We start from the raw sequence: 22,244 nt of genomic DNA on the forward strand, positions 1-22,244 counted from the left end.
ACATCCCAGACAGTACTACTTCGGTAGTCCTTCCTTCAAGTCGTCATCATCACCCTACCATCTCCTTCTCATCCTGCTCTCCTTTTACCCCCGCTTCTCTACGCATTTCAACTTCCAGCTCTCCTCGTGGTATTCCTTGGCTCCGGTTCCGGTTTGATTTCCCCAAAGCCATCCATTTCAAAAATGCCGTCCCTGTGAGTCGAAATCCATTCCAACGGTAACCGAATTTTCGCTCTATGTTTGCAAAACGCCTTCAGCTCATCGAACGGTATTTCGTCCACAAGCGCATAAGTATTCGTAGGTGTCACGAGCCTCTCTTTGATTTGGACTCTCTCCTTGAAAGAGATGGATCGTAAATGAGAAAACAAGGGTTCCGTTGCGTCGTTGGTTGCTTCTCCAATGGCAGGTGTTAGGCCCTTGCAAAGCCACTTCCACCATGTAAGACCCACGCCCTGCATGAAACGGAGATTCTGACAGTGAACCAAGATGTCAAAAAAGTGTTTCCACTCGCGACTGCCGAGGTGAGCATAGGAGCTTATTTCGGCAAGCTCAACAGAGGTACATATGGGCCGAATAAGGTCCAGGAGAGTCGTAAAAAGGAGTGGCCCCCCAAATATGCCAAGCTGGTGAATTCGATGAAAACAGACACAGAAATGATTGGAGTGCTCGGCGATAACAGTTTGGCCTAACTTGCGCGAGAGGATAGCTGGTTCTGTAAAGCCTGATTGTATCACGATCAAGGATTCGGATATGAGGAACCTCGAATTATTAATTACGACTTGCAAAAGAAGTCGCTTTATGTAGGGTAACACGGCCCGCATAGCGTCCTCCGCTGGGATCTCGAGGTCAAATTGGGGATGACTCAGACACGTGATGTTACTCGAGCGGCATTTGGTGGCAGAAAGATCAATGCGATCAAGGAACGACGAGCAACAATGAAAGAAATCTGAGAAAACAAATTTCTTAACACCAAGGGTGAAACGGTCCTTGGAGTTTGGATGATTGCAAAACGCTTCCACTGCAAACGACAATTCGAAGCTCATTATATTCGGAAGGTTTCGAACGAGTTCAATCCAACGGTCCGCACATAAACGAGAGGGTGGGTGGTAAATTTCAAGATGTGTGAGGGTGTTCCCAATGGTCCAAAGCTCGTTCCAGTCAGGCATGCAGCACGAAGTGAGGGAAAGGCGCTTGAGAATGGGAGTTGCTAAGCCAGGAAAATGATTTGGGAGATTTCCTTGGGGGTGCGAGTCGGGATCGTCTGCTGTATCGCAATCAAACATCAAGCGGAGACGTTGCAGTCGTGGCCAAGAACCAGGATCAGAAGGCCAGAGAGGATGGGGGCTTGGGTAAGTCTCCGCTCGGCAGTCAAGCCACAAATCATATCTCCGGAGTCGCTGATGCATTCCGGATTGCATTTGAAGTTGGACATCACAAAACGTTCGTTCTATCCTTGAAACCGTGAGCAGCATCTATGAATTCAATGGAGCGAGGCTCAGAACGCTTTAGCACCAGGTCCCTCCACGGCGCACAAGTATGCCAAGGGTCAATGGCAAACCTCCATAGTTCGGGAGCCGAGAGAACAATAGACCGCCAACGACTGCAGACCTGAGATGCAGCTATGGTGTCCCGTAGAGGCTCTTGGACATCCTGGGGATAAGTCTGCCAGCGGTGGGCGTTTAGGCGACATATGCGGACGACGAGCTCAAAGGGGAGACTGACGAAGGTCATGTTCGTCACCCCGTCACAGGATTTGCTAACAAGTTGTCACCGACTGTTGGCAGCAGAGCGTGCACGTAACATTCATCCCAAAGTAAGTACATATCGATACGTCTCTCGTATTGCAAGTAAGACCTTGTCTTCAGCTCAAACTCTCCATTTTGATTCTATCGTCTCAGGAGAAATCCTGGGGTTTCAGGATTAGAAAGAAACACTCGAGTTCTAAAATGTTGAATCTATCCTATCTAAACGTCGCCAAAGATAACTTTTCTCATGATACCCTTGACGACACAAACTGCAGAAAATCTTAATCGCGCTATTTTTCTTCCAAGACAGTATTACTTGGTTAGTCCTTTCTTTACGTCATCGTTATCGCCCTACAACTTCTTCTCATACTGCTCTCCCTTTAGCCTACGCACTTCAACTTCCAGCTCTCCTCGTGGTATTCCTTGGCTCCGGTTCCGGTTTGATTTCCCCAAAGCTATCCATCTCGAAAATGCCGTCCCGGTGAGTTGAAATCCATTCCAACGGTACCCGAATTTTCGCTCTATGTCTACAAAACGCCTTCAGCTCGTCAAATGGTATTTCATCCACACGCGTATAAGTGTTCGTAGGTTTCACGAGCCTCTCTTTGATTTGTATTTTCTCCTCAAAACCGATAGATCGTAAATGAGGAAACAATGGTTCCGTTGCGTCATTTGTTACTTCACTGGCGGCGGGCATTAGGAGCTTGTAAAGCCAATTCCACCATGAAAGACCCACGCCCTGCATGAAACGGAGATGTTGACAGTGAACCAAGACGTCAAAAAATTGTTCCCACTCATGACTTTCTAGGCGAGCATAGGAGCTTGCTTCGGCCAGCTCAACAGAAGCACACATGGGCCGAACAATGTCCAGAAGAGCCGGAAAAAGGAGCGGTCCCCCAAATGTGCTAAACCGGCGATGTCGATCAAAACAGACAAAGAAATGATTGGAGTGCTTGGTGATAACTGTTTGACCTAAATTGTTCGAGAGAACGGCCGGTCCTAGAAATCCGGATTGCACCACAATAAAGGAATCGGATATGCGTAACCTCGAATTATTGACTACGATTTGCGAAAGCAGCCGCTTTATGTGCGGTAACACGGCCTGTACAGCGTCCTCCGCTGGGATCTCGAGGTCAAATTGCGGATTGCTCAAACATGTGATGCTGCTCGAGCGGCACTTGGTGGAGGAAAGATCAATACGATCAAGGAACGACGGGCAACAATGAAAGAGGTCTGAGAAAGAAAATTTCTTAACACCAAGGGTGAAACGTTCCTTGGAGTGTGGATGATTGCAGAACGCTTCCAACGCAAACGACAACTCGATTTTTTCTAGGTTTGGAAGGTTTCGAATGAGTTCAATCCAACGGTCCGCACATAAACGAGAGGGTGGGTGGTAAATTTTAAGATGTGTGAGTGTGTTTCCAAGGGTCCTGAGCTCGTTCCAATCAGGTATATAATAACAAGTGAGGGTAAGGTGCTCGAGAACGGGAGTTGCTAGGCCAGGAAAATGAACAGGGAGTTTTTCATGGGGGTTGGAACTGTAATTATCAAAAAACAAGCCGAGACGTCGCAATTGAGACCAAGAACCAGGCTCGGAAGGCCAGAGGGGAGAATGAATTGGGGTAGTCTCCGTTTCGTATTCAAGCCATATATCATATCTTCGAAGTCGCTGATGCATTCCAGATTGCATTTGAAGTTGGATATCATGTACAGGTTGCATGATCCTTGGCGCGTAAGCTACATCGATAAACTCGATGGACAGAGGCTCAGAACGCTTGAGCAACAGGTCCCTCCACGACGCGCAAGGATGATAAGGGTCGATAGCAAACCTCCATAGTTCGGGAGCTGAGAGAATAATAGACCGCCAATGACTGCAGACTTGAGATGCAGCCATGGTGTCCTGTAGAGGCGCTTGAACATCCTGGGGGTAAGTCTGCCAGCGGTGGGCGTTTAGGCGACATATGCGGACGACGAGCTCAAAGGGGAGACTGGCGAAGGTCATTTTCGTCACATCGTCACAGGATTTCCTTATTGATGTCACAGTTTGTCGGCACGGACGTAACGTATGTAACATTCACCGCGCAACGGAAGCCGTATATCCCAGGTATATCCTCTTTACATCAGTACAAAGGAGTCGATACATTTCTCACATTTGTAAATCAGAGCTTGTTTCCGACTCGAACTCTCCATTTTGATTTCATCGTCTCGGGAAAAAATCTGAATTTTCAGAATTAGAAATATTTCCACCGGCAACAGATGTTTGGTTATCCTCACACAGACTGGCAACTGAGTATTATTTACCGTCTGAAAGACTTTCTACCACTTTCAACGTCTCTCAGTTAACTTTCCAGGTGTTATATCCGGAACACGCTAACTCCACCACCTTCCATTCTCGGTATCAATCCCGGTACGTTCCGGATATCCCTTTCCGACTCAATCCGTTCGCATCAATCCCGGCAATATCGATTCCGACTTACCGGTCACGTTGACCGATGGAATGCCGCAATACCTTCGGTATTGCGGTTGCGCTCCCATGGTCGCTTTACGACCAACGCAACGTGGGTTGTTATTTCCATCGCAAGACTTACCCGCCTCAAGACCTCCTTTCCGTTGCACCGTCGGAATCCCTTAAGGTAAAGACTCCTTTCTGTTATTTCAATCCGAACTATTGCGCAATCCTTGCGCTATTATCTTTCATGTTTCCGAATCCGTATTCTATTCATTCTTTGTGTATTTAAGCCGTAGATATTCTGTACGGTACTTCAGTCTGAAAATCAACTTAGATTGTTCCTCGCTATCTCTCGCTTGATCTCTCTCTCACTCTCAAACGATTCCGCATTCCGCGGGTCGCTCGTCTCTGTCTCTAAATCGGCTATCGACGTAGTTGGAAGGCATAGCGCACCGTTCCCGTGTTGCTAAGGCCAAAGCCGTTTGTTTGCTAAGTCCTTTCCGGCTTAGCGTTACCTTTCCGGTCATAGTCTTAACACCAGGTGCCTTTCGCAATAGCAATGTCGCACCTTCGACTATTCCTAAAGGTGACTCCTGCACATATGTTCCATATACCCGTCTCCTCCCCTGCCAGCTGATGCCACAATGCAAGTCCAGGAAGCATATTGTGTTTCAACCCAGGAGTTCAGTGGTAGCCTGCTTACTGGGTATACTGTTCTGGCCATCACAAAATTCTGGCCGGAACGATGGCCGCCCTCAAGGCTTCAAAAGACTCCACCAAATATAATGCGTCAGTGCGAAGGTATAGGCGCGATCTGAGGCCACCATCATGACCACGCAAACCTGTCGAGTCCCACCATACATACCTGCTCACACAATCACACAGCATTCGCCAGCCTCGACTTCAAGTTCGAAAATTGCCGAAGTTCCTCCATCAGCTACGATGGAGCTACTCAGAAGGGTCGCCAAAGATAGCTTTGTCCATACCTTGACGACACAAACTACAAAAAATCTTATTCGTGCTATTTGTTATAGTGACCCCGGCCCGGTCCTAAGCTGGGGCGTTACGTCGATAGAAATACTCAGAGTTCTAAAGCGTAACAAAGGAGACCTCCTCAATGAATCGAGAAGAGTAACTCAAATGCGCCGTTATAGTACTAAGAGCTTGAGAGCGGTTTATAGAGCTTAGCAATTAAGTCTGACGGTTCAAGCGTATAGTTAGACTAAGACTTTGTATTCAAGTCTCCACCTAACCAAGTAGAAACATTGTTTCTACATGGTGAAGTTGAGCGACTTATATACTTTACAAGTAGTCTATATATATAACTAAGATCAACTTATTAAGGTACCAAGACTCGACTCGGGAACGGCTCGGGAACGATAAAGAAGTTTTCGTAATACTAAAATAGAAAGAAGAACTTCTTTGGAACAAACGATCATTAATTATAGAAGGCTAAATATGTAAAGTAATCCGGATCATTAAAGCGGATCAATAAGAGATACAAAACAATCACAATCAGAGAGGCGAAATATAAGTACAGTAAAAGGTAAACATAATTGTAATTACAAATGAAGTAATTACCAAGAGAAATATAACCGTATATGTCACGGTTCATAACACTATCCCTTTCCTAAGATAGTTTACCAGAACTATCTAGATGTCAGGGTGTCCTTCACCGCTCATGTTGTATTCAGCGACATCATCGTAAGTGTATTCATCGCCTCCATCATAATGTTCTGGCGACGGGGATCGTTGGCGTTTAGGCTTGCTAGAAGCCGAGCGGTTACTGGGAGTTGTTCTTCCAGAGTGACGATAGGGGGAAGGGATGGATATCGCAAGCTGTCCGTATCTGTGATCGGTGTTAGTGGACTTAGGCTTGGACTTGGGCTGGTAGATAGGTTGATAGGTTGGTCCAAGATGAGTGGTGGTAACTGGACCGGAAGCTGAAGTGGTGTTGGAGGGATAGATGGCGCCGGTTGATATATTGGACTGTTTGGCGAGTAGTTGTCCGGATTGCTGTAGTAACTCGGCGTCATGGGAGGTGTGGGAAGTGATAGACGTTCCTGCCAGAGAGGCATCGGAGGAGTGGGCGACGGAGTTGGGAGTTGTGGTGCCAGAAGTGGCATTGCCGGAGTGTGGATGAGTGAGGGGGGGTTGGACTGTGAAAGCGATGGCATTGACCAATACCATGGCTTCTGGGGGGAGATCCCTTCTAGCAACTCCTCGATAAGGGTTTCGGGCGCAAAACTTGGCAAAGTGGCCAGGTCCCTGGGTATTACAATACCTACAATGGTAGAGCGGGCAACTCGTCTGCTGATGACCCATTCGGCCACATAATCCGCAGGTTCTACCTGTATATCTAGGTCCTGTAGGAGTCCTTCGTCGAGGTTGATAAGATACTGAGTTGTTCGACGGATTTGTAGGAGGCGGAATTCGCGCGTATGGTGAAGCCAATCCATGAGATTGGGGAAGTTGTATAGGAGGAGTGGAAGTTGTTGAATGGTGAGGTTGGGAGGTGCTGCGAGTAACCGGTTCATGTCGGTTTGGAGTTGGTTGACTGATGTTCGGATGTGGGCGCAATGGCGAGGAATTGATTTTCTGGATATGGGTGAAAATTTCGTTGCGACTGGGAGTCCTCGGGCAAAAGCGTGCCAGATCTGAAAGGCGGGCGTCCATTTCTTCAATTCTTTGAAGGTATGCACGTCTTGCAGAAGTGAGTTCATCAACATGAGCCCCGATTTCGTGCACAAGTGAAGCGAGTCGAGGAATGCGGCCGTGACTGGACAGAAAGTCTGTGGCTGCTCTCTCTGATAGAAATGCTCGTCGAATGTTGGCATTCTTATCAACGGATACTTCGCCTTGGCATGGTGTATTGCGAGGTGCGGTTGGGGGTACTGACGAGTCAGACTTCGGGTTATCATCCTTGGTCTGATTGCTGGCATTTGGAGTGGAAGAAGATGTAAGAGCTGAGAGTGTCTGTGTAAGTTCTTGAGAGATGCTCATTGAACTGGGGAGTTATCTGAGTTTCTTCAGGTTCTTATACTCTTCAAGTATCTCACTTGAATTTGCAAGATCTTCTTCCGATTCCCATGAATCCTCTGATGGTCCATATCCTTGCCATCTGACAAGATATTCTGTTCTTGTTGCGAGTCTTCCATTTCCCAAGCGTCTCTTCCTTGCTCTGTGATTAAGGATCGCTTCGACTTCATACTCCTCTTCTCCAGACACTAATGTCGGAGGTGGCTGTGGATTATGCTTTCCATAGATGTCATTCTCTACTACGGGTGTAAGCAGAGATGCATGGAATTTGTTGTGTATCTTCCATCGCTTCGGAAGTTCTAACTCGTATGTTGTGGGAGAAGTTCTTCTAATTACTCTGAAGGGTCCTTCTCTTCTTTGACTGAGCTTCTTTGATGCGTATGGCACGGGCAAGTTTCGGTTATCTAACCAAACTCTATCACCAACCTTAAGTGCGTTCCAGGGTCGGTTACTTCGGCTAGCCATCTTCAAACGTGCTTGCTCATGTGCTTCGATTGCTGCTTCTCTAGCTTGTTCTAAGAATAATGTCTTCTCTTCGATAGAAGGTACATTTGATTCTTCTTTGTTAATGAATGCTTTAGGATTGTATCCTAATATGAGTTCTGAAGGCGAATGTTGTCTTCCTGCATGTGGTTTAGTATTGTGAACGAATTCAATCATAGGTAATGCTCGTCTCCATGTGTTTGGATTTCTTGAAGTATAGACTGCAAGATAGAATTCTATTTCTTGATTGTAGCGTTCTGTGGTTCCATCAGTCTGTGGATGATAAGCTGTTGAGAATGCGGGCTTGATGTTAAGCTTTTCATATAGTCTTTGCATAGATTTGGCTGCGAATCGAGGGTCTCGATCTGATATGATCTTCTGAGGTGTTCCATATTTAGAGAATACCTTATCGATTAGCATTTCGGCGATGTCATCAGCTGTTGCTGTTTTCCTAGTAGGGGTTAGAATTATCCCTTTCGTAAGTCCATGGTCCACTATGGACAATATTGCATCATAGCCATCACTAGGGGGTAGATCTGTGATAAGATCCATAGATATTTGTGTAAATGGCTTCGTTACTGAAGGTCCTTTGATCGGTTGCATCGGCGGTTTTAGTGGATGTCTGTTGATCTTGTATTGTTGACATATGGGGCATCCTTTGACGTAGTTCTGGACATAAGTGTTCATTCCTGGCCAGTAGACTTCCTTCGTTAATTTTCGAAGCGTTTCGGCTATTCCAGGGTGTCCAGCTGATTCATGATCATGGACTCGGGTTAAGAGTTCCTTCTTGATGTCCGAGTCATCCGGTATCACAAGTCTTCCTTGATAAGTATAGATGTCTTCTCGAGTAAACTGCTCTGATGGTGTGATAGTGTCCTTCTTCTCCTTGATCTTCTCTTCTAGTTCTTCCGTTAAGAAATTGATAAACTTCGTAGAAGGTAGAGCAATTAAGTTCTCGTTATCTATGCCTTCTGGAGTTAAATCTGGACGTCTACTCAGGGCATCGGCTAAGACATTCTTATTGCCTGGAAGGTGTTTGATGACATAATTGAATCTTGTCATATATAACATCCATCTTGCTTGTCTTCGGTTTAATTGTTGGGGTTCCTTCCACCGAGTAAGGTTCTCGTGATCCGACCAAATTAGTAATGGTTCAGGTGATCCTTCCACATAGTGTCTCCATTCTTTTAATGCTCTAATGATTGATAAGAATTCCTGATCCGAAACATGATAGTTCCTTTCGGCTGGATTAAGGGATTTAGAGTAATAAGCAACCGGATGCTTATCTCCATTCGTGTCTCGTTGTAATAAGACTGCTCCTGTGGCAAATGCGGAGGCATCGCATTCTATTTCAAATGGTTTGGTTTGATCTACCATTTGTAGAACTGGTCGTTTTAGGAATTGTTGTTTAAGAGTTTCAAATGCTGATTGTGCATTTGGATTCCATTCGAATTTCTTTGTCTTCCTCATAAGAGAGTTGAGAGGTTGGGCGATTTTGGCGTAATTGTGAATGAACTTTCTGTAGAAGTTGCAGAATCCAATGAATTGTCGAACATTCTTGACCGTTTTAGGTACAGGCCAATCTTCGATCCCTTTTAGTTTAATTGGATCCATTTCGATAGAATCTGGAGTTATAATGACTCCAAGGTATTCTAGACGTTGCGTTTCAAATTCGCATTTCTCCGTCTTGAGATAGAGATGGTTTTGTTCGAGTATTTGAAGAACTTGCTTGGTAAGTTCATCAAGTTGTTTTTGTGTTTTTGTATGGATTAAGATATCGTCCATATAGATAATGACTCCTCCATTTTCAATTAATTGTTTGAAAATATGATCCATCATTGATTGAAATGTGGCTGGCGAGTTTGTCATTCCAAAGAACATGACAGTAGGCTCGTATAATCCATTAGGTGTTCTGAATGCTGCTTTCCATTCATCTCCTTCATGAATTCTGACGTTGTTATAGCCTAATCTGACATCTAGCTTTGTAAACCATTTCGAATCCTTTAGTTTGTCCATGATTCGAGCAATGTTTGGAATAGGGTGAGCATTCTTAATCGTATTTTGATTAAGATATCGATAATCTTGACATGGGCGTAGATCTCCTCCTTTCTTTCCAACAAAGAAGAAAGATGATGCCATAGGTGATTTAGATTGTCGGATGTATCCCTTTCGTAGGTTTTCAGCTATGAACTTGTCTAATTCTTTTCGTTCTATAGGTGTTAGATTGTAGACTGGCATTCTCTTGGGTTTGAAGTCGGTTTGAACTTCAATTTTATGATCCCAAGGACGTCTTGGTGGTAGTTTCTCTGATTCTACTTTGTTGAATACTTTGAGAAACTTGTGAAATCTTTTCGGTACTGCTTTAGCAGGATCAGATTCTGTTTTCTTCTTTTCAGCTTGATTGAATAGCTGTTGTGAAGTATTGCTTTTCGAGTTGATTTCAACGAAGATATTGTTAATGAAGTTGCTTGATGGTCCTCTAGAAAGTGTAAGAGTTGAGTCGTCATCTTCATCTCTCCATTTTAGAGTTTGTTTTGTCCAATCTATTGCTGGATTGAATTTTCTTAGCCATGATATTCCTAAGAATAGTTTGTGGTTTCCAAGCGATACTATGCTTGCTTGTATCAACATTTTCTTGTTGTTGATTTCGATGTTGAGTAGGACATAATGTGTGCATACTCCTGATGCATTTCTTGATCCATCGGCATTCATGGTATGTTTGACTTTCTTCAATGGAAATTTTGGTAAGTAATACTTCTCTACGAGTTTGTGATCTATAAATTCTCCTGCTGCTCCTGAATCTATTAGTGCGGTTAGTTTAATAGGATTATCGTCTTCAATGTGAATTTTAATCGGTGCTAGAAGTGTTGTTCCTTTAGGTGACTGAAGATCTATCACGTCGATTGGATCTTCAGAAGTACTCAAAAATTTCCGTCTTTAGAAAATTCTTCAAAGTTGTCTTCTTCTTCTTCGATGTTGTAGACCATAGCGTTTGGATCTATGGGCTCCTTCTTTTTCCAAGTCTTTTGTTTCTTAGGTTTTCCGTTTCCTTGTTTCTTCTTTCGATCTGTTCCTGGATTTCGATCCATGCTTGTTCTTCCTCCTTGCTTAATATATAGCTTCCTTGCACGGCAATCTCTGTACCAGTGTCCTTTCTTGTGACAGAAGAAACATTCTCCTCGTTTGAGTGCTGCTCGTTGTTCATCTGTGAGGATTGCATTAATAAATCCCTGTACCGCTTGTTTAGGCGTTTGGGTTTGGGTTCTTCGTTGTCTGATGAAATTGACTTCTTCATCATCGCTGTCTTCGGATTCTGATTCCTCTGATTCTGATTCTGAATCTTCGGATTCTTCGTCCAATCCGAGTTGATTGAGTTGGAAGTAGATCTGGTCAACATCCATGTCCCACTCGCTTCTTGCGGGTTTATGTTGGACTGGTTCGTTGTAGATATTACTGTATCTCGGGATACTCTTTTGAGATCGGTGTTTATTTTTCTTATATGGTTTATGTGATCTTGACGATTGTCCGAAATTGCCTGATGCTTTTCGTTGTTCCATAACAATTCTGAAGGCATTTCTTGCAGCGTCTTTCCACTGTTGTAGTGTTGTTGGGGTGAATCTGATTGCTTCAATTCGGACGTCTTTATCAAGTCCTTCTGCGAAGTATGCTCTGAGTGCGGTGCTGTCTGGTAATCCTGCTTGTGAGGATAATACTGAGAATCCACTAATGTAGTGTTCAATGTATTCTCCGTTTTGTCTATAGCGTCGTAGCTTTTGTTCTGCTTCATATCCTTGTTGGGCTGGTGCAAAGGCCTGTTCAAGAGAATTCTTGAAGTCTGTCCAGTTTGGATAATTTGGGTGAGTGGCGATAAAATCTGATTTCCAGTTGGATGCGGCTCCTTCAAGTAATCCAAGGGTGTAATTGATTTTGGAGTTGTCCGTTGTAATCCCATAACTGTTGAAATAGAGTTCGAGGGATACCATCCATGGTCTGTATAATCTTGGGTCTCCGTAATACCTATTTGGTTTCGGGTATTTGATGTGCGGTCCTGCTGGTGGTTGTGCCATATTTCCGGCTGGACTTCCTGGGTTTCCTGCTGGTGGTGTTGGTGGGGTTGGTGTTCTTGGTGGCGTTGGCTGAGGGCTTTTCGGAGGGCTTGTGTTCGTATTTCCTGTTGGACTTCTGTTAGTTTTAATTTCCTCCTGTGGACTTTCTGTGTCCTGATTTCGAGGTCCTGGATTTCCTTTTCCAGAATCTGTATTTCCTTCTCCAACTGTTGTTTCTGGCCAGTCAAAAATTGACTGCGAAGGTTCTTTATCTTTTCCTTTTTCTTGATGATCTGATTTTGCAGAATGTGTAGCAGATTGTGCGGCTGATTGTGTAGCGGATTGGAGGTTTCTGATTGCTTCTGAGGTTTGTCTATTAATGTGTTCGTCTTGACTACTTGTTCTGATTCTTGGGACGTTTGCTGCTCTAAAGAGTTTCTGGGTTTCGTGTTCAAGATACTCAGATGCAATTCGTTGCTGGTCAGCGTCGTCGAAGTAGTAGCTTTTTCCTTCTGTGATATTGGTATAGTACCACTTCTTTGTCTTGTCTTCCTTGTAAGCGGTTTGCTTGAATTTGTTACTAAAGAATGACTCCGTTTTGGCAGTTTCCGTTCAATACCAGACCAAATCTCTGGTATTGCTTTGAATGGTAAATTTTGTTGTGTACAAAACTTACAGGTACAATTCTGTAAATTCGTGGTTAGTGTTCCTTCAATTGGACTCACTATTCCTAGTCTTTATAAGACTCTTCAAGTACAGACCCTTGGTGGTCGAGTGTTTAAAGTCTTCACTGACTTCAAGTATAGACCCTCTATTGGTCGAGTGTTTAAAGTCTTCACTGACTTCGATTGTTATAAGCAATCGTGTAACTAGTCCACCAGTTACCAGTGTTAGTTGATCCTTTTCCGTTGATAAACAACTAGTAGTTTTAAGACAGTCTAGTGTTTTATCCGTGGTAACCCAAGTTCAACTTTTATTATGCGCACTCGATGGGTATCTCGGCGAGCGAATTACTCTGTCCTGATCACGGAAGAGGAACGTTTCTACTTAATGTTATAGTGACCCCAGCCCGGTCCTAAGCTGGGGCGTTACGTCGATAGAAATACTCAGAGTTCTAAAGCGTAACAAAGGAGACCTCCTCGATGAATCGAGAAGAGTAACTCAAATGCGCCGTTATAGTACTAAGAGCTTGAGAGCGGTTTATAGAGCTTAGCAATTAAGTCTGACGGTTCAAGCGTATAGTTAGACTAAGACTTTGTATTCAAGTCTCCACCTAACCAAGTAGAAACATTGTTTCTACATGGTGAAGTTGAGCGACTTATATACTTTACAAGTAGTCTATATATATAACTAAGATCAACTTATTAAGGTACCAAGACTCGACTCGGGAACGGCTCGGGAACGATAAAGAAGTTTTCGTAATACTAAAATAGAAAGAAGAACTTCTTTGGAACAAACGATCATTAATTATAGAAGGCTAAATATGTAAAGTAATCCGGATCATTAAAGCGGATCAATAAGAGATACAAAACAATCACAATCAGAGAGGCGAAATATAAGTACAGTAAAAGGTAAACATAATTGTAATTACAAATGAAGTAATTACCAAGAGAAATATAACCGTATATGTCACGGTTCATAACACTATTTCACTTCCAAGGCAGTAATACTACTCTAATAGTCCTTTCTTTGAGTCATCATTATCGTCCTACAACTTCTCATCCTACTCTCCTTTTAACCTACGCTTATCTACACATCCCATTTTATGGCTCTCCTCACAGAATCCCATGGCTCCGGTTCCGCTTTGATCTCGCCAAAGCTGTCCATCTTGAAAATGCCGTCGTCGTAAATAGAAACCCATTCCAACGGTACCCCAATTCTCGCTCTATGTTTACAAAACGCCTTCAGTTCATCGAATGATATTTGATCCACATGCATATAAGGAGTTGAGGGTTCAACAGGCCTCTCTTTGATTTGTATTTTCTTCTCAAAATCGATGGATCATAGACGAGGAAACAATGGTTTCGTTGCGTCGTTGGTTGCTTCGCCGGCGGCGGGTGTTAAGCGTTTGCAAAGCCACTTCCACCATGAAAGGCTCACGCCCTGCATGAAACGGATATTCTGACAGTGAACCAAGACGTCAAAGTAATGATCCCAATTGAAAGTTGGATGACGGCCATCGATGCATGTTTCGGCAAGCTCAACAGAAGTGCTTATAGTTCGAACAAGGTCCAGGAGAGTTGGATAAACGAATGGCCTATGATATTCGGTAAGCTGCGCATACCGATGAAAACAGACATAGAAATGTTGGGAGTGCTTGGTGATAACTGTTTGACCTAACTCGCGCAAATGAATGGCCGGTCCTAGGAGGCTGGAGTCTATCACGATCAAGGAGTCGCGTATGCGGAAGCTCGAGTTATCAATCATGATTTGCGAAAGAAGCCGCTTCATGTGGGGTAACACGGCTTTCATAGCGTCCTCTTCTGAGATCTCGGAGTCAGATTGGGGATGGCTCAGACACGTGATACTGCTTGAGCGGCATACGGTGGTGGAAAGATCAATGCGATCGAGGAACGACGGGCAAAAATGAAGGAGGTCTGAAAAAGCAAATTTCTTAACGCCAAGAGTAGAACGTTCCTTGGACTTTGGATGATTGCAGAACGCTTCCAGCGCAAACGTCAACACGAAGCTCTCTAGGTTCGGAAGGTTTTGAACAAGTTCAATCCAGCGGTCTGCACATAAACGAGAGGGAGGGCGATGAATTTTAAGATGTGTAAGTGTGTGTCCAAGGGTCTTGAGCTTGTTCCAATCAGGCATATAGAAACCAGTGAGGGAAAGACGTTCGAGAAGGGGAGTTGCTAGGCCAGGAAAATGAGCAGGGAGATTTCCATGGGGGTGCGAGTCGGAACCGTCAACATGAAAAAACAAGCAGAGACGTTGCAATTGAGGCCAAGAATCAGGATCAGAAGGCCAGAGGGGGGAATGATTTAGGATAGTCTCCGTTCCGTAGTCGAGCCATATATGATATCTTCGGAGTCGCTGATGCATTCCAGATTGCATTTGAAGTTGGATATCATGTACAGATCGTCCGACCCTTGACGCATGGACTGCATCTGTAAACTCAATGGACAAAGGTTCAGAACGTTTAAGCACCAGATCCCTCCACGACGCGCAAGGATGACAAGGGTCGATAGCAAACCTCCATAATTCAGGAGCTGAGAGAATGATAAACCGCCAATGACTGCAGACTTGGGACGCTGCTATGGTGTCCTGTAGTGGCTTTCGGGTATCGAAGGAATAATTCTGCCAGCGGTGGGTGTTTAGGCGACATATGCGGACAAGGAGCTCGAAGAGGAGACTAGCGAAGGGCATGTTTGTCACACCGTCACAAGGTTTGTTTGTCTTTTCTTTCTTTCCTCCGCCTCCAATGACAGCCAGTAATATTCACAACGGAAACTGCATATACCCTTGCAACCTAAAAAAGTACATGGTACCCACACTATGGAGTCGTATCGTCTCTCGCATTTTCCAACAAAACTGTCTCTGGCTCACATTCTTCATTTTGACTTCATCGTCTGAGCCAAATTTCTGAGTTCCGAGAATTAGGCGAGGTCTAATATATCGAATCCATCCTATCTCGCAAGAAGATGTCTGGTTTCGTCACGAAGACTAGTCGTCGAGTATTATTTATGGCCTGAAAATGTTTGTGTCTTCTTTATCGACGGCGTCTCTCAGTTAACTCGCAAACTTTTCCTATGTACCTTATGATAGCCTCGCCGACAGTTATGTCGCACATTATACTATCCAAAGTTGCTGGTATTGGTACCCGCGCACATGTGCCCGTGACCTCTCCTGGCTGATGCTGTTACTTCCCCTTGTTGCTCGCTCGGAATGGCTGCTCTACTTCTCCGATAACCAGTACCTTTCCCATGGCGTCATGTAACTTTTTTGCTTCATGTGTTCTTGGCGGCGTAGGTATATTCCCGTGGTGAGAGTATGTCTCTGATTCTGAGCTAAGTTTGACTCGAAATTGTTCAAGGTCATATTTCAGTCCGTGTCAATATACTCATTCCTTTCTACCGCCATCGCCTGTCTCCACCCCGGCATTCTCGGCATAAACAGAACCCAGGAGTTCTAAAAGTATGTCAATTTGCATGGGAGACCTACTCACAAGAAGGCATATTGCTGTGGCTACCATGAGCTTCTGGTGGGCATGATGACCGTCCTCGAGGTGTCATTCATCGCCTTCTTCAAGACAGGTCTGACTAATTATATCAAGAGAAATGTGATACTGCATAAGCGTGATCAATTTCCTTTCCTCCTGAGACCACCACTATGAGCACGCAAATTCCTAGAGTCTCGCCATACATACCTGCTCCCCCTACCAACGTGAACTGTAAGACTCAAATTCTAATTGGCTTACAACGCACTCAGGCTGACAATACTATATGCAGTGGAGTACGCTGACCTTCCTATTATTGACTTGTCCAAGGCCAAGACAGCGGAGGGGCGGAAGCTGCTCGCCAAAGAAGTCGTGAATGCCATGACCAACCAAGGATTCTTCTACATCATCAATCATGGTTACACATCGGAGCAGGTACTTTGCAAGATATTCCCTAAAACAACTTGACTCGTTACTCATGGAGTCACCAGACAAAACGGATGTTTAATATCACTAACGTCCCTTTCGAACATGTCAGTGAAAGCGAGAAACAAGACTATCTTGCCGCTATCAAGGCCAATGGATCATTTCAAGGTTACAAACCACGAGAATATTTCGTATGTCCAGTGTTATCACACATCGTAGTTCCTCGCGTTCAGCTTTTCATCCTGATCTGAACAGCATATCGATAACGGAGTTCGTGATCAGGTCGAACATTACAGCAGTAAGCTACTTTGCTGTCTTCTCAAGACTCTGTTTTCATGGATCCGAAGTCAATCGGGATGTGAACAAGCAGAAACACCCTCAAATTCTTCGACCGCTCCTTCCAGAGATCGAGGCATTTGCAAAACACAACTATTCCAATGTCTTGCATCCAATTCTAAGGTCATTGACCTCGCATCGAATCGAGTTAAGTTACTGCGTGACTAACCAGACAAACCAGACTCCTTGCGTTAGGTCTGGAACTTCCAGAAGAAACTTTTGTTGAGATGCATAGATTCGAAGCTGTTGGTGAATCATACGGTATCTGAATTTTACTTTCTTCATGGGGAAAAGGGTTATTAAGAATATTCTCATTCAGTTCGCCTCGTGAAATAGTGGGTCATGCATTTGAAGTGTCTTACACTAAGCTCAGAAACTTGATGAAGCTATCCAAGAAGTGCAGACAACGAGGAGAAGTCCAAAAATGTCTGGCTCAAAGGGCATACAGGTGAGCGAAAATTGTACTCTAATCTCAACCTAAATTCTCTAAATTCTGGGTTGAGTCAGATGTTGGAACCATTACACTTCTCTATAGTCAGCTGGTCTCGGCTCTCCAAGTGTTGACTTCAGATGGTCATTGGAAGTGGGTCAAGCACATTGACAACGCTATGGTACGTTTTATGGATATTATTTAGCCTATATTCAAATCTGGCTCGCCATTCAAAGGTTGTCAACGCTGGTGACGGTATGGAATCCCTCTCCGGTGGCCACTATCGCGCAACGATTCACAGGTGGAGATGATCCCTCTACGTTATACTTGCAAATTTCTGATTTGTCAATACATTGTAGAGTCGTTCAACCGCCGCGAGATCAACATGAATATCCGCGTGTTGGATTGTTCTATTTCGCCATGGCAGATGATAACGTCAGACTTGAACCTGTCTCACAGAGCCCTGTCCTCCAGCGTGTCGGGATAAAACACCGCTTTGATGAGGATAAGACGCCGACAATGGAAGAGTGGCGAAAGGCGCGAACTGCAGCGTATGGTCAAACTGTCTTGCAGAAAGTCGGGAAAATTGAAGAAGAGCGTATTGGTAATGGCATAATCAGGCACTATAACTGAAGGTTTTGAGGAAATTGAGCACAGAAGTATGTATTGTTACCAGAGCAGAGGCTAAGGCCGGTTTCGCAAACCGACTCTCCATTGTGAGAAGGTCATGATCCTAGATATATGGATATTGAATTTTGCATATCGATGATTGATATGTTGCGATTGTTCAATATGATGCAACAAGCAGATCCGAACCTCAAGTTGACAACTCATTGGTTTACTTGGCCATGACTCCCATTTGTAACATAATGCGTCATTAAAATTGTAAGTGAAAATGGAGGAGCTGGTGTAAGGTAACGGACCCAGAGAAGGGCCTTGCCAGAAGAGCGATCGACCAGCTGTGGTTCCACTGTGAGCCCCAGGGGTACGTAAATTAATACTCGAAAATCACCCGAAAAGGTTGACCAATTACAAATCATTTCGTGGGAAGATACAACTCGGGTTGTAGTATTTGATGTGCGAAATGATAGATATATATCATCTGATTGCATAGATTATTACATATCTCATCTCCGATCTAGCCACCCCTCAAAATCAATTATATGACCTTTTTCATAGTTTTCTATACCATTTTGTATGTAGTTGTCCAGACAAAATATATGTGAAATGAGGGTTGATCAGATCATTATTATATGCATAATATCAACATTGATATAGCTAAAATGTCAGCAAAATACTATCCAAAATAAAATATTCTAACCTGATAATGTATTTATTAACTCTTCTTTTCTATTACTTAGACTCGACATATTGAAGCCTTCCAAATTACACAACAACTAATTATTTAGACTACAGAAGACGTCTCACATTTTACTCATGGTTACCGAAATTTGACTCAGGTTGATATATGCTCACTCTCAAGTATATTTGAACTTAGAACTCAATACAGGGTTTGATCGGTCACGTGTACACTATGGGTCATCTATACACTGCAACTTAATTGTCAATTCTTGGCCACAGAGCAAGGCGCTACCTGCCGCATTGCAGGACATGCTTAAGAATAACCCATTTGACATACCTGAATATTCAAAAGTAGGATTTGCACCTGCCATTTTGTCGTAAAACCAGAAGTTTCCCATTAATATAGTGATTTTGATCAGATCTCAAAACCTGTCACACTTTTTGTTAATAATTACGTGTCCCGGTAGTAAGATTCTCACGATTGCATAGCCACTGTACAACTGAGCAGTTTTCCCCGAAATAGACACCCGATGCATGCAAGACTCACACACCAGCCTTTAGGTGGATGGAACTAGTCTTAATTCATATTGTACATACTTTCAATGTCTGGCTACAATTTGACACCAAAAATGCGTGGAAATCATGGGCATAGCATCCATGAAACCATATAGACCATTTCGGTGTACAAGAGAACGGTCAATCCCTGTATTGATTTTTCACTTATTCACTACTTACTTTGCTTTAAGTCTAATGACGTGAACAAAGGTTTTGTATTTTGTTCAGCCCGCGGGGTACCGTCACGTGATCTAAAATCCGCTGACATCAGTCATGGGGTATATGGTGCACTAAGAGAAATAAGTATTAAGCTAGTTACGTGGCTCAAGGGTTAAGTAATTTATTGATTGAAGTCCCTGACCCATAGTCATGGGTTCAATTCTCGATGGTGTCAATATTTTAAGTTCACCTTTGAAATAAAATACTAATTACCAAGGGTGCGTAAATATCTGCTATAATACATGTAGTAGTAAAATACTAAGAATACAATAGTACTTGAGAAAAAATAAAATTAGACCTTGCCAGAAAAACATCTTATCGGTGCGTAGTTTATCGTTTACCACACTTATGACAGTTAAAAATAACTCATTTGGTCTCACAGTGTTCGTGGCTGAGATCAACTCGTTGGTATAATACAGCATTATGGATTTCTTCGCGATGCTTAACGGTGGTGTGTGCCCAGTGTAGAAATCATGGTGACCATTTTTCCAGTCTCAAATTCATGCCTTCGACACTGCTTGTGAAAACAAAAGCCGCATTTCTTCATCTGGTCTACACCACCATACGGCATTCGCCGGCCTCGACTTCAGGTTCGATGTTGGCATTCCATCCATCGACTACGATGAGAACCACCCAAGAAGCGCGACAAAAGTAGCGTTTGCTCACGCTCTCGATATACAAACTGCAGGATATCTTATACATGTTATTTTGCTTCCAAGAAAGTACAAAACACCCTTCTTCCAAGCCGTCATTATCGCCTTCAACTTCTCATGTTGCACCTGTTAATCCAAGCTTCGGCACTCTTCATTTCTGGCTCTCTTCCTGTCCCCATGGGTCCCACGGTTCCGGTTCCAAGCCAATCTCCCCGAATTCGTCCATCTGAAAAACGCCGTCGGAAAAGCGAATTCTTTCCAATGGAACCTGAATTCTGGCTCGATGTTTGCAAAACGCCTGCAGTTCGTCGAACGGTATCTCATCCATCCACCGGCACGGATACTTCTCTTTAAATCGTGTTCTACAATCAAATTTGATCGTTTGTAATCGAGGAAATAACGGCTCCGTTGCGTCGTTGAACACCTCACCGGCGGTGGGTATCACATGTTTGCAAAGACGGTCCCACCATGGACGACTCACGTCCTGCATGAAGCGGAGATTCCGACATTGAATCAAGAATTCTAAAAATTGATCCCATTCGTCGTCTGAGAAGGCGTCGTTCGAATGTGTTGCGGACCAAGTTTCGGCAAACTCGACAAAATTGCTTATGGGCCAAATAAGGTCCAGGAGGGCCGGGAAAAGGAATGACCTGTCATGCGTGTCGTGGATGCTATCTTCTTTATGTCGAGTAAAACTAATAGAGAAAAGGTTGGAGTGCTCCGCAAAAACAGGCTGGAATGGGTTACGCGAGAGGATGGCCGGTGCTATAAGGCCGGATTCTATCATGACCGAGGAATGGGATATGGATAGTTTTGAAGTATCAGTCACGATTCGTGAAAGAAGCCGCTTCATGTGGGGCAACACAGCCGTCACCCCTTCCTCCTCTGGTACCACGAGTTCAAATCTCGCATGGCTGTGACACATGATCCTGCTCGAGCGACACTTGGGGGAAATTTCAAAGCGATCAAGAAACGACATGCAAGAATAAAGAAGCTCCGAGAAAACAAATCTCTTGACACCAAGAGTGAAACGATTGTCGGAGTGGGGGTGATGACAGATCTCCAATGCACCCAAAATCTCAAGGCTCTCCAAGCCTGGGAGGTTTTGAAGCGTTTCAATGCAGCGATCCGGACATAAGCGAGAGGGAGGGAAACATATTTCAAGATGTGTGAGGGTATTTCTAATGGTCATGAGGCCATTCCAATCAGGCATATAACAAGAAATGACGGAAAGGTGCTCGAGGATGGGAGTTGCTAGGCCAGGAAAATGAACTGGGAGAATTCCCGGTGGGTGTGTAAAATTGTCCTGAAGCTCTGTATCCCGCTTTATATCGAAATCCAAGCAGAGACGCTGCAACTGAGGCCAAGAACCAGGCTCAGAAGGCCAGGCGGAAAGGCAGCTCGGGATAGTCTCCGCTTGGCATTCAAGCCGCATATCATATCTCCGGAGTCGCTGATGCATTCCGGATTGCATTTGGAGTTGGACATCATAAAAGGTTCGTTCAACTCTTGATGCGTGGGATGCATCTATAAACTCGATGGACAGGGGCTCAGAACGCTTAAGCACCAGGTCCCTCCACGACACGCAAGGATGATAGGGGTCGATAGCAAACCTCCATAGTTCAGGAGCAGAGAGAACGATAGACCGCCAACGACTGCAGACCTGAGATGCAGCTATGGTGTCCCGTAGAGGTTCTTTGACATCCTGGGGATAAGTCTGCCAGCGGTGGGCGTTTAGGCGACATATACGACGACGAGCTCAAAGGGAAGACTGACGAAGGACATGCTCGTCACACCGTTACATGATTTGCTTCAAGTTGTCACGGTCTGTCAGCAGCAAAGACGTAATATACGTCACAATTCCGCGCAACGTCACGGAAGCTGTAAGTATATCATATATTCCCTTCACATCCCAAAGTACAGAATGCACACTAAGAAGTTTCTAGCTTCTGTAAATAAGAGTACGGTGCACGAGACGTTCGCAGTTCAATTCACGCGCGCGACAGTTTGACTCACGACTGTCACGCGCGTGAATGTGTGACTCATGGCTGTCACGGCACTGATCTCTTGATTTCTGAACTTTTAATGGCACCCCGATTCGTGTACCAGCTCCTAAACCGCCTACATAACACTTGGATAAACTGTATTAAATATGCTACTATATGTCAAAATGTTTAAAACGAGTTTTCGAGGCCACTAAGGACAGTAATTGGGCCCGCTGTACTCAGTGGATCAAAATGGTCACATGATTGGAGGACTTAGATAAATCTCGTCGAATCTTCCAACACTGATAGGCCATCAATAGGGTTGGGGAAAAAACCGGGGGTTATTTCCCAGGAGGTTTTTTACAGGTAATTAACCGGTAATTTACCTGTTATTTACCAGGGGTCAAAGCGGGG

General features: G+C 44.2%; 9 protein-coding genes across 9 annotated transcripts; 1 reads left to right on the forward strand and 8 right to left on the reverse strand.

Annotated features, from left to right (window-relative positions):
• Window positions 1–107: 107 nt before the first annotated feature.
• On the reverse strand, window positions 108–1,406 carry AGABI2DRAFT_121406 (hypothetical protein; the record flags this gene model as incomplete). Its single annotated transcript, XM_006455422.1, has 1 exon — window positions 108–1,406. The coding sequence occupies one exon, from the start codon at window positions 1,404–1,406 to the stop codon at window positions 108–110; it is 1,299 nt and encodes a 432-aa protein (XP_006455485.1).
• Window positions 1,407–2,139: 733 nt separating this feature from the next.
• On the reverse strand, window positions 2,140–3,747 carry AGABI2DRAFT_121407 (hypothetical protein; the record flags this gene model as incomplete). The annotated part of the gene is made up of 1 exon (XM_006455423.1): window positions 2,140–3,747. One exon carries the CDS (start codon window positions 3,745–3,747, stop codon window positions 2,140–2,142), a length of 1,608 nt encoding a protein of 535 aa, XP_006455486.1.
• A 2,100-nt stretch (window positions 3,748–5,847) lies between these two features.
• Window positions 5,848–7,031, reverse strand: AGABI2DRAFT_145620 (hypothetical protein; the record flags this gene model as incomplete). Its single annotated transcript, XM_006455424.1, has 2 exons — window positions 5,848–6,462; window positions 6,483–7,031. 2 exons carry the CDS (start codon window positions 7,029–7,031, stop codon window positions 5,848–5,850), a joined length of 1,164 nt encoding a protein of 387 aa, XP_006455487.1.
• Window positions 7,032–8,628: 1,597 nt separating this feature from the next.
• On the reverse strand, window positions 8,629–9,732 carry AGABI2DRAFT_58631 (hypothetical protein; the record flags this gene model as incomplete). Its single annotated transcript, XM_006455425.1, has 1 exon — window positions 8,629–9,732. A coding segment is annotated over one exon (1,104 nt), but the record flags the coding sequence as incomplete, so codon positions are not given.
• A 534-nt stretch (window positions 9,733–10,266) lies between these two features.
• AGABI2DRAFT_46677 (hypothetical protein) lies at window positions 10,267–10,539 on the reverse strand (the record flags this gene model as incomplete). Its single annotated transcript, XM_006455426.1, has 1 exon — window positions 10,267–10,539. A coding segment is annotated over one exon (273 nt), but the record flags the coding sequence as incomplete, so codon positions are not given.
• Window positions 10,540–10,637: 98 nt separating this feature from the next.
• On the reverse strand, window positions 10,638–13,589 carry AGABI2DRAFT_121409 (hypothetical protein; the record flags this gene model as incomplete). Its single annotated transcript, XM_006455427.1, has 2 exons — window positions 10,638–12,342; window positions 13,516–13,589. 2 exons carry the CDS (start codon window positions 13,587–13,589, stop codon window positions 10,638–10,640), a joined length of 1,779 nt encoding a protein of 592 aa, XP_006455490.1.
• Window positions 13,590–13,763: 174 nt separating this feature from the next.
• AGABI2DRAFT_121410 (hypothetical protein) lies at window positions 13,764–15,134 on the reverse strand (the record flags this gene model as incomplete). Its single annotated transcript, XM_006455428.1, has 1 exon — window positions 13,764–15,134. One exon carries the CDS (start codon window positions 15,132–15,134, stop codon window positions 13,764–13,766), a length of 1,371 nt encoding a protein of 456 aa, XP_006455491.1.
• Window positions 15,135–16,097: 963 nt separating this feature from the next.
• Window positions 16,098–17,749, forward strand: AGABI2DRAFT_145622 (hypothetical protein; the record flags this gene model as incomplete). Its single annotated transcript, XM_006455429.1, has 11 exons — window positions 16,098–16,158; window positions 16,217–16,359; window positions 16,416–16,541; window positions 16,606–16,648; window positions 16,698–16,809; window positions 16,859–16,947; window positions 17,006–17,021; window positions 17,073–17,134; window positions 17,194–17,297; window positions 17,353–17,417; window positions 17,476–17,749. The coding sequence occupies 11 exons, from the start codon at window positions 16,098–16,100 to the stop codon at window positions 17,747–17,749; spliced, it is 1,095 nt and encodes a 364-aa protein (XP_006455492.1).
• Window positions 17,750–19,996: 2,247 nt separating this feature from the next.
• Window positions 19,997–21,630, reverse strand: AGABI2DRAFT_121412 (hypothetical protein; the record flags this gene model as incomplete). The annotated part of the gene is made up of 2 exons (XM_006455430.1): window positions 19,997–21,562; window positions 21,622–21,630. The coding sequence occupies 2 exons, from the start codon at window positions 21,628–21,630 to the stop codon at window positions 19,997–19,999; spliced, it is 1,575 nt and encodes a 524-aa protein (XP_006455493.1).
• Window positions 21,631–22,244: the final 614 nt, after the last annotated feature.

The sequence above is a fragment of the Agaricus bisporus genome, assembly GCF_000300575.1.
Source record: "Agaricus bisporus var. bisporus H97 unplaced genomic scaffold AGABI2scaffold_10, whole genome shotgun sequence".
Taxonomy (NCBI): Eukaryota; Fungi; Basidiomycota; class Agaricomycetes; order Agaricales; family Agaricaceae; genus Agaricus; species Agaricus bisporus.